At 37.3% G+C, this 11,375-nt stretch overlaps 2 protein-coding genes across 3 annotated transcripts in view; one reads left to right on the forward strand and one right to left on the reverse strand.

Annotated features, from left to right (window-relative positions):
• The first annotated feature begins 707 nt into the window (after positions 1-707).
• On the forward strand, positions 708-8,349 carry LOC111468116 (GBF-interacting protein 1-like). The gene is made up of 11 exons (XM_023113201.1): positions 708-1,078; positions 2,400-2,443; positions 2,786-2,888; positions 3,151-3,280; positions 3,401-3,747; positions 3,844-4,020; positions 4,924-5,323; positions 5,542-5,842; positions 6,019-6,177; positions 6,655-7,143; positions 7,519-8,349. The coding sequence occupies exons 1-11, from the start codon at positions 916-918 to the stop codon at positions 7,816-7,818; spliced, it is 2,613 nt and encodes an 870-aa protein (XP_022968969.1). The 5' UTR covers positions 708-915; the 3' UTR covers positions 7,819-8,349.
• A 1,008-nt stretch (positions 8,350-9,357) lies between these two features.
• The window catches only part of LOC111468104 (ribonuclease E/G-like protein, chloroplastic), a 9,156-nt gene continuing 7,138 nt past the window's right edge, over positions 9,358-11,375 (reverse strand). For both annotated transcript variants that reach the window (XM_023113172.1, XM_023113173.1), the window contains 4 exons: positions 10,693-10,805; positions 10,456-10,575; positions 10,153-10,308; positions 9,358-9,876 (listed from right to left, as the gene is read on the reverse strand). In XM_023113172.1, coding sequence (XP_022968940.1) covers positions 9,697-9,876; positions 10,153-10,308; positions 10,456-10,575; positions 10,693-10,805 — 569 coding nt within the window. In that variant the 3' untranslated portion in view covers positions 9,358-9,696. The remainder of the gene's footprint in view (positions 9,877-10,152; positions 10,309-10,455; positions 10,576-10,692; positions 10,806-11,375) is intronic.

The following is an 11,375-nucleotide window of genomic DNA, read 5'->3' on the forward strand; positions in this document are numbered from 1 at the left end:
ACTTAAATTTATAAATGTTATTTTATATCAATGATAATTAAAATGATTAATTTGGATGAATTTACCCAAAATTAAAAAATAAATTTTAAACCTTTTTTTCATAATTAAGTTTATTAAAAAAATCCCATTGGACAAATATTTATTAGACGGTTTTTTTTTTATTTTGAAAATTGTGCATATTTACTCGGACTGTTTTTAACCATGATTTATTTATTTATTTATTAAAACAGCCATTTGAATTATTAACTAAATTTTAAAAATCAAAATAAAATTATTAAAACCACTTGTTTTAATTTTCATAATTTGATGTAATTTTTTTTAACGACAATAATTTGTAGTACAATAATAAATATAAAAAGTAAGATTAATTCGAGTATAATTAAGTGGATAAAATGATAATTTAATTTTTCACTTACAATAATAATAACTATTAATTAGCTGTTCATTATATTTTAAAGAAAATTAAAATGTTTAATTTTTCTTAAATAATAAGAGATTATATAATAAAATGGTTAGGATATATATATATATATATATATTAATATCTTTACGCTAATTCACAAATAAGGTAATAAACTATTTTTAAAAGTAATTAAATTGAAATTTACATAATTTATAATTATATTTTTATTTCTCATATTATTAATAATAAAAGAAAAAAAAAGAAAAGTGAAAAACCCAAAAAGTCCTTTACTACTCTCTCCTTCCTCGTCTTCCTCACACCAAATAGATCAATTTTTTCTTACAAACCCCTCTCCCCTTTCTCTCAGCTGGTTTTCCCATCTCTGTTTGCTGGTTTCCCTCCATTGTTGTTCTTCACTTCTACGCCCTCTCTTTCTCTCACTCTCTTTCAAGATTTATTTTGTTTTCTTTCTTCTTCTTCTTCCTGTATTTGGGGTTTCTTGGTCGTGAAGGATGAGTGGTGGTGGGTCTAGGGCTTCAATCCCCAGCAGTGTGAGGAAGACGATCGATAATATTAAGGAGATCACGGGCAATCACAGTGATGACGAGATTTATTCAATGCTTAAAGAATGTTCCATGGATCCCAATGAGACTGCTCAGAAGCTTCTTCTTCAGGGTACTTTTTTCTTTCTTTCTTTCTTTTTGCTTCTTTTAGTGTTTTTCTCTTTCGGGTTTTTATTGGTTTGCTCTTTCAATCGCTGTGATCCAACCTCTGGTGTAGCCTTCTCTGTTTTGTGGGTTTTATGGAGTTTATCCACTTCTTGTTTGTGGGGTTCTTGGATTTCAGCTCCCGCTTCGTGCTCTAGTGGGATTTCGAGCTTTCATTAATTTACTGTTGTGTTTTATGATTCTTAATTTAATGGCTTAACTTCATTTGGATTAACGTATCTTCTCTTCGTTCTGATCCCTTTTGTTCTCTTAAAAGTGGAGCTTACTTTAGAGCCATTTTAACTTCTTCTTGTGCGGGATTTTTACGTTTATTAGTTTACAATAATTTCTAGGAGCTTTGGGTTGTTTATGACAATGGATTGGGGATCTTCTTTTATTCCATTTCTCGCAGTCGTAATGGGTCCCCTACTGGTTGCTTTCATTTTGGGTCGTCTTCTTTTCTTTACTCTTCAATTTATTGGTTGATTTATCGGAAATCTGAGTTTTTTTCTAATAGTTGATACTAGGAACTAGGTTCATGATTTCTAGTGTTTTTTTCGCCGGAATATTGATCATTTATAGTGATGTTCATAATTTGTAAGGTACTTTTTTCAATGCGAGGAAGAACATTAACAAACTGCTAATTATGATTTAACATAGCCAAAATTAGAGATTCTAGAACCAGATGGAGGATTCTGGAATATTTAGAAGGCTGATTTTTATTGACAACCTTTTTTCCAGTTCATATTCTCAACTAGAGCATGTCACAATTTTGAATCCTAAGAATAGTTAACGTTTTTCTTCCCGGCTGTTGTTGATTACTGATGTTTCTCTATATCTGCATGCGTGGTATTTGATGATTTTCTTATTTATCTTCATTTCATTTCAACGAGACGATTTTCTTTTGATGATTTTCTTGTTGATTACTGATGTTTCTTTTGCTAGTCCGCATGCATGTCTTGCATCTACTGATTGGCTTTCACTTTGGTATCTTTGTTTCTGAATTTCTAATTTTTTGGCTTGACATAAATTACTATAGAATAAGTTTTAGAGAAGCTTCTTGTTCTCTGGCCAGAAGTTTCTTGAATTTTATTTATTATGTCGCTCGTACTCTAAACTATTGATTTGAACTCATTTTCTTATGTTAATTCTTCCCCCAATAATTATTTAAATGGATTTTAGTGGCTAAAAGAGGTTTTAATATTTTCTCCATTCCTTCCCCTCATCCCTTCTTTTTCTTTTCTTTGTATTTTTTAAATGATACTAACAGTATTGATGTTGTTCTTCAGATACTTTTCATGAAGTGAAGAGCAAACGAGAGAGGAGAAAAGAGGTAACACCTTTTACAGCAAGTTGATGCCCCCTGGTACCCACGTTTTATTTAGTAGATATCATCTCGTTTCTGGGAGCCTTGGAGTTATTTGAATCCCTTGGGCTCTTTTATTATTGTTATTATTGTCGTCTTCTCGGTGGAGGACTCTTGATAAAGAGGCAGCATCATTTCATCATTCTTTGATCAAATCACTGTCATGCTTTGTTTTGTTAATATGTTCATTCATCTCTGAGTCCATATTGTTTGAGATTTTGTCTTATGCATTCTATTTTTCCGTTTGATGAGTTTTCTAACCTAAAACAACTATTTCTCTACCTCCCACCCAAAAAACTGTTATTGTAGAATGCAAACAATCGAGAGTCTGTAGATTTGCGGTGGAAAACAGGCATGCAGGGAAGGGGTGGTAGAGGTGGTCGTATAAATTCTTCTCGTTATATTTCTCATGGTAAGCTGTTGGATATTTGCTTCTGCTGCATTTTATATTATATATCATAAACATCACAGCAATTTTTTTTGTTTACTTGTGTTATGATGTACTTGAGATACCACACACACCTGTTTAATTGCAGAAGCTCTTTCTTCATAAGGCATCAGTACTTTGTTCTTATGAATTATCCCTATGTTTTTTGAATTTTCTTCTTCACTCTTCGATTAGTTCATTCTGGTTATGTTAATTATATTATTCGTAAATTTCTACTTGTGATCAGATATTGGTGGTGGCCGGAACTCTGGACCTGGAAAAGAGAATGGAGTAAATCAAGCAATCGAGAAGGGTGGTTCTTTATCCAGGCCGACTTCTCAAGAGACAAAAAATAAAGAAAAAATACCAGCAACAAGGTGATTATGGTTTCAGTTTGTTTCTTAATTGTTTTAAGTTGATTCTCCTAAATTGCAATTTTTGTGCAACCTCGAGGACGAATATTTTGAACAAGTAGATGATAAGGGTGTCTTTTGCAGCTCTCCATCTGTTGTAAATGGCGCCACAGGTGTTGCTGAAGTAACTTCATCTTTGGCGGACATAAGTGGTAAGGGGAGTGCATTGCCTCCTATAAATGCGAACAAGAACCCAAACCATGCATTTAGTACCAGGCCCTCAAGTGAGCAGCCCATGCTGAACTCTGATAACAGCTTAGTACCAATCACAGTGGCATCTTCATCATCGGCACTGAGCTCCTCGTCTTTGGATCCATCAAGTGAGGCACAGCTACGAGGTTCTGTGGATACCATTAAATGTGATGGGGGAAGCTCATTGCAACCTAATGAGCCAAGCACAGCTAATCTTGTGAAAAATAAATTAATTCCTGGTCAGCACAGGACTATTGGTTTTCTTATTCTGTGACTGTTGGTATCTTTTAACTTATGGTTAAACTAATCCGTTTTGTTTGCGTTGGCTGAAACAGAGACTTCGGAGATTGGCAACTCTCTGGCCCAGGAAAATCAACCAATTAAATCTCCAAAAATTGAGGAAAGTCAACTCAATGAGATTTTGCCACCTTCTGTGTCAATGCAGGGCAACTCCTCTAGTTTACCTTCTAATCATAATAAACGTCCACAACAAGTAATTGGCCCTCATAAAGGTATGAAATTAGTTATGTATCGGTTACTCTATATGCATGATTTAACTACTTCATGTGACAATGCTTGAAGTTCCGATGGCTTTATTTCTCATATCACAAAATTGTTAACTTACAAATACAACCAGATAAAACTCATGTCTCCGTTCTCTTGACATTAAAATCCATCCGTTCTCAACAACTCCTTCGAGAAAATTAAAGAAAAGGGATAAGCTTCCTTAATTGGGTTGTTTCCAAAGACTTCTGTAGTGATTCCTCTTAAATTGTTCTAAACTGGAGAGTTTCTTTTCTTTTATCCATTTTTTTAATGGATAAAAAAGGAGTAGTAAATAAATTCCATTGGAAACACTCAAAAGAAGCATTGAAATGAGCTACGCTCCAACATCCTTTCAAGACCTAGCTATTCCCTGAAAGTGAACGCAATCATCGTCAAGGAAAGAAAGAACTAAGGACACCTTGATTATGTCCTGTTAATTTTTGTTTGGAGCCAGACTAACACCAAAACGTTTGGAAGATATTACCCCAGATGTTCCATGGAAATTCACACCTCTGTAGTAATTACACAAAACACACCATTGAGGATCCTAAACTATCAATTTGTTCTTCCTCAGGACTTCAGCCTTCCCAATGCTGGATGAAGAAGGGGGTACAGATAATGTGTTCTCTCATTCATAGCAAAATATTCTTTGATCTCAATGTTTGATAACGATGAAAACTCAAAATCATTGTCTTGTATTACAATATAGTAGTTAGGAAATTCATATAATCTTTAATATCTCAAAATCATGACCACTCGGTTGAAATTCTAGGCTTGTTTTGTCCACTTGATTTTATTTTTTAATCTTTATCGAAAAGTTAACATGTACATAATTGTGACTTCTTGTACATGGTTTACATCCATAACAGCTAGTTCTAATAAGGAATGGAAACCAAAGACTGCAAGTTCAGTTATCCAGCAATTGAGAACTGTCAGTGCGGCTGCTGCTGCATCTGAGGTTTCAGGTGTTGCCTTTAATGACACTGAACTTTTAGAGCCTGCTTCGAGGATCCTTGATTCAGAAGATGCTACTTCAAAATTGCAGAAGAAATTGGAAGAGTTGCATGTATCAAAAAGTCAGCTTGTTATTCTTCCAAACCACATCCAGGTTCCTGATTCTGAACGATCGAAGCTAAGCTTTGGAAGTTTTGGCATTGGTTTTGGAGTTTCTGCCATTGTTCCAAACGGTCTGGAGAGTGACCAGAGACATACACCCGTTTCTGAAGCTTCAATGGATGCTGATGAAAATGTAGAGGAAGTAACTTCAAGGTTGGCAATTACAGATCTTAATTTGTTTTTAACTATGGCATTGGTTGGATATTTCACTTCTCATATTGAATCAATTTTGTTTGGGGAGGTTGGATGTGTGTTGAATAATTAACGAAGAATATAATGTCTCGTAGTAGAATAATTTTTTATGCACCACAAATGATTAGAAATTGGTGTGACTGCCTTTTCTTTACAAAATTTACATGATTTCATTTCAGTTATCCTAATGCACAAAGAAGTACTGAAGAAGTAGATTCTCCTGATCGTCCACAATCTCCCTCGCATGTGCCTGAGAATTTATCACCCACTGGAGGAGAACTTCCATCAAGCACAATTCACGAGTACAATGACTTAAAGCAGGTGACAGTATTACCGTCTGGAGGCCATACAAACTCCGTTGCTCAAACTTCTTCAGGTTACAGTTTTGGTTTCATCTCCCCTGTAGTTGGGAGTCAGATTGCAGCAGTTGAAAACTCTGATTCTCAGGGCCGTGATGCTTCTCGTCTTCCCAACTTCGTTGTGAGTACTCAACATAATGCTTATTATATGCCAATCTTTTAAGTTTTGTATGGTTAACTACATTTTTAGTATTGATTTGGAGTGGCTATTTCGTCTTTTTGGTGTCTGTTCATTCAATTAATTTCACTGCCCTAAAAGGTTTATTGGAGATGTCATATTTGCTACTTTTCTTGTAGGTTCAACAACATTTTGACCCTTCAAGTTACTATAACCAGTTTTACCGATCGAGTGAGAATGACGGTCGACTCTCCCCCTTTCTTTCTCCTGGAGTTGCTGCTAAGTACAATGGCAATGTTGCACTGTTGTCTCCTTCAAGCTCTCAATCTCCTCAAGAGGTATCTACTCAGGATTTTTTTTATTATTATTCTTTTAGGTCTTCATTAAGATAAATGTTATGAGGGGTTAATTGTTACCATGGGGCGACTATTGACACTTCTTGAAGATCCAGTTGCCGTTAAATTATCAACTTTCTAGGATGTTCTTCTTTTTTGTTTGCTCGTCTTTTTTCTTACTATTTTAATTACACCTGGAGAACTCTAAATTTTTACGCCTCTCTTCTATATGCCTAGTTTCATAAGCTGCTTGCTGTCTTAATCAATCATCTCCTCTTTAGGGAACTCTATAGGAGATAAGAACCACCCCCCTATGTCTATCCTGTAGACGTTGGTGCTTAGTTCATCTTCGGTTCTCTTATACTAGATTGCTGTAGTGATAATCTCGTACGTGTTTTACTTTCATACTAAACAAGAACCGCACTGGGAGCAGTGCAAATACCTTTACTTGTTTTTATGCTATTGTTTATTTGCTTGTAGGGTGTGGTTCTGACTACGGCTGGTCCAACAGCACTGTTAACTCAAGCAGCTGGGCTCATGCAAAGCTCTATAGCTGTGACTCAGCAGCCTGTCCCCGTCTTTCGACCACCAACAGGGCTCCATATTTCTCATTATCCTCCCAACTACCTACCATATGGTCATTATTTCTCCCCCTTCTATGTTCCACCTCCTCCTATCCATCAATTTGTTGGCAATAATGCATTTCCTCAGCAACCTCAAGGAGGCAGTATCTATCCAGCTCCACCACCGGCATCTGCTACAGTTAAATATTCAATTCCACAATACAAGATGGGAGCCAATCCTGGTAACTCATCTCACATTGGCGTGCCTAGTGGTTATGGTCCCTATGGCTCTTCAGCACCTGGCTATAGCCCAAGCACTGCTGCACCAGCTGGAAATACCACCGCTAATGAGGACCTTGGTGCATCGCAGTTCAAGGAAAATAATGTATACATCACTGGACCACAGGTTGGTGTTGCCCTTTGATTTTCATTCTCTTCAAATTTGCATCTTGTATTCTTTTAGTAACAATTTAATGCATAAAAAATGAAACTTTTAGGGAAACGAAAGGAGAAGCAATATGTCACTGTTTGCATGTCTTTTGTTAAAGAATTTGTTAAACAACTGCTGATACATGATGAGTAACTATTTTCTCAAGTACTAACAGATTCAAAGTGAACAAAGAACATCTTTTCTAATTATTTTATAATTGAAAAAAGTATCAAAGAAACTGTTTCAAGAATATAGTGTAAGAAATATGAAGTGGCCTTACTAGCATTCTGTGTAATATCTTGAAGTTTTATGACAGACGAATAATTGAATCTCTTTCCTCTTCCAATGTAGAGCGAAAGTTCAGCAGTATGGATTGGCGCACCCGGAAGAGACTTATCGAGCTTGCCCACAAATTCATTCTACAACCTCCCACCGCAAGGTCAACATGTGACCTTTACCCCAACACAGACAGGTCATGGCACATTTGCCAGCATCTATCACCCAGCACAAACAGTAACTGCAGCATCAGTTCACCCTCTCCTGCAACAGTCACCGGCTGTGGCTGGAGGAGTTGATACGGTAGGACCAGGAGGAGGTAGCATTTATCAACAACCTCAACACTCACAGATCAATTGGCCAAGTAACTACTAGGTAACAACAACATATCAGAAGTTCTTTAAAAAAATTAATATTGGGATTTTTGGGAGAGCTCCCAGCAATTGTGGATCAGTAAAAAAGAATATGAGGGGAAGAGTTGGTATTGACTGGAGAATGTTTTAGAGAGAAGGAAAAGACTGATTCTACTGTTTGCTTGAAGTGAGTTACATGAAAGGTGCAGGCCACCTATAACAGATATTTACCATTTTAAGTTGGTTCATGTAGGCATGTGCAGTTGTTCTATTTCTTGCAGCTGGTGCTCTATGGAATATCTCTCTCTCTCAATTCTTCATTTGATAAGCTTTTCAAACTGAGAGAATTTGTAGTCGAAGTGTTCGAGAATCGTTTTACATTCTTTCTTCTTTAATTTGGAGATCCTATAGGGGCTTTTGAAAGAGGTAAGATTATTCAGCTACCTTACCTGTAAAGTTATTTGATAGCAAGAAAAAAGTTGTATTCATGTAATCCAGAAAATGTGAATTGTTTTTGTTGACTCATTTATATTTTAATACTTTAGTTCTCATCTTTCTCGATTAAACATAGTTACAATGGCTTAAGCAGGACAACCAAAATATGGGTTTCTGAACTTTTCATCCTATAGACACAATGAATGGGAAATAATTGTGTTATACAAATCTGTATCAGAGAAGTCTTGAGGCTTCTTTTGATCAAAATGAAGCATTGACCATAGAATTCTTTATTAAGTTTTGGCAACTCTTTAAGAAGAAATGATGGATTTTGATGCCACTCATTGAGAAAGCAATCTTTGATGAATCTAGAGGGGCAGATGACTTTATGCACTTAGGTTCTTTCTAGTATGTTGTTGTACTATACATTCATTTTCTCAACTCAAGTTTACCGTTTAGTCGATATTGTTTTTTTTAAACTTTTTCTTTTGAGATTTCCTTCAAGATTTTAAAACGTCGGGATGATTACACACCTTTATAAAAATGTTTCGTTCCTCTTTTCAACTGATGTTGGATCTCATATTGAGCATTTCTAACCGTCTTTTTTTGGAAAGGAAAAGATGGAATTTAGCCTCCAAAAGCTCTGAACTACATGGTGGTCTCGAAATTGAAGTGACTTCCCTTCAAAATTTTAAAACGCGTTTGCTAGGGAGAAGTTTTCACATTTGTAAAAAATGTTTGTTCCCTTCTCCAACTGATATGGAATCTCACATTGAACGTCTCTAACGGGATTTAGACTCCAAAAGCTCAGTACGGTATGGAATTAGAGCATTGAGATTCACCAAATGCCATACATTATTTCACTTCTGTTCAGGTGATTATCTTTTTACTCAGAAAAGCTCCTACTGGCCCCCATCTTTCATTTGTCATTATATTGATGTCCCAAGAGGAAACTCTTCTTTAAGAAAAGGTCCCCTGTAGGGTCTGAATGGAAAACTTTTGTGTCTGTCAAAGAATCTTCCCCCTTCCCCCATAGTCGAAGAACGGTCGGCCATCGATGTCGACTATAAGCAGTGAAGATTGAAAGCTGAAAAAAGAAGCAAAAAAAGAGATGCATGGGGATGGATGAGAGCAAATTTTGAACCATGAACTTTTTACTTCAGAATTTAGACCAATCATCACAATTATCAGTAATAGATAGCGTTCAAAATTGAATCCAGAAGCTACATCAGTTGCAGAGCAGCCAAGAAAGAGCATAAAAGTTCACCTCTAGAACAAAACTGCTAGATTAGCACTACAACCATCTGTATATGCCATTGCCACACTTTTGAAGGCATCTCAGCTCATAACCAAGGATGAGTAATTTATGTAATGTACGTTTTTGAGCGATAATGACAAGTAAAAAGACCTGTGAGCCGGTGAGCTTGGCTTTGAAATTTCGAGCTGCAAAAAACCCGTCGTCCTTTTATCTTCCAGTCCCTTTCCACTTTTTAACTGGAAAGAGGGTGACTTTTTTGCTAGAGTTGTTATTTCTACCCTCTAATGGCTGTAACAAAGAGATAGGCGCTTGATTTTCACTTCTACTCAACTTATCATCTGTGAAAGATTTCACCTCAAATGCACCTCTTGTGAATCCTCTTGCAACCTGAAGGATTTCAACTTCAAATTTGAGAATACTTGGGACTTTGAGTGTAACGCCTCAATCCCACCGCTAGCAGATATTGTTCTCTTTAGGCTTTTCCTTTCGGGCTTTCCCGCAAGGTTTTAAAACCTTAAAGGGAAGTCTGTAAGGGAAAGTCCAAAGAAAACAATATCTGCTAGCAGTGGGCTTGGACCGTTACATTGAGAGTTTGTTTTGAAGATATAGATTGTTAAGAGAGAATCTTGTTTGGTCAAAAATATATTTTTGAAACATATGTACCTTCAAAATGATCCAAACTTTCAAGGAACTACTCAAGATTGCGAGTCGTGTCCTTTTGCCCGAAGTTAAGTAGTCACACATGTGATGGTCGACCCTTAAAATGAACTTCGGCCATGATTTTGGATTTTCGGGATCTGTTTTCTGCTTCATTGTTGCCTGCCCACAATGGAAAGAGACAGTGATGCAAAATGGCACAAACTAAGTCGACTTTCCAGAGATTTGGCAGATGGGAAATTGAAACCAGAGGCGATCGCCTGTTAATATTGTATGATGATCACTCGATGTAAAATATATTTTACTTACAAGCTGTCGACAAATTTCCTGCTCGATTTTTGAAAACGAGGTTTCCAAAGCTTCGACTCTTCCAGTAGCATGACAGCAAGCACACGGTTCACTGATCATAAACGTTACACTTGGCCGAACCTGTCCACCAAACACTACAACTTTAAGGTCTGAATAAAGAACTTAGTTCTTCAGTGATTACTTACACTATTATCAGGGAAAGAAAATGGGGAATAAAGGAGAATTTAGGATAGATACCCTCTTCCTTGTAATTTCCATGAGTCCATGCCTTGATAACTCAGAAACTTTCACCATTGACCTGTCTCTCTCAACCGCCTTCTTTATTTCTTCATACACTAATCTCTTATTTGCTGAAACAAAGGAATCCCATGTCATTAATTAGAAAGATAGACATAAGGTTGACTATTCTCCATTCCTCCAATGACAAGTAACAAAAATGAAGATATTTTTAGTAACACTACACAATTTCCTTGATTAAAGATAAAGGGGAACAAAACAAGAGAATTACACGAAGGTTCAACAAGCTTCTCTCTCTCTCTTTTTGAGCACATAGTTACCGTGAAAGAGTAACACAGATATTGTAACAGCCCACCGCTAGGAGATATTGTCCTCTTTAGGATTTCTCTCGAGGCTTTTAAAACGCGTCTGTTAGGGAGAGGTTTCCACACCCTTATAAAAAATGTTTTGTTCTCCTCTCCAACCGATATGCGATCTCACAATCTCCCCCTCCCTTCGAAGTCCAGCGTCCTTGCAATCGACGTGGGACTCCCAAATCCCCCCCCCCCCCCCCCCCCCCCCCCCCCCCCCCCCCCCCCCCCCCCCCCCCCCCCCCCCCCCCCCCCCCCCCCCCCCCCCCCCCCCCCCCCCCCCCCCCCCCCCCCCCCCCCCCCCCCCCCCCCCCCCCCCCCCCCCCCCCCCCC

This window comes from Cucurbita maxima, unplaced genomic scaffold, assembly GCF_002738345.1.
Source record: "Cucurbita maxima cultivar Rimu unplaced genomic scaffold, Cmax_1.0 Cma_Scf00036, whole genome shotgun sequence".
Lineage (NCBI taxonomy): Eukaryota > Viridiplantae > Streptophyta > Magnoliopsida > Cucurbitales > Cucurbitaceae > Cucurbita > Cucurbita maxima.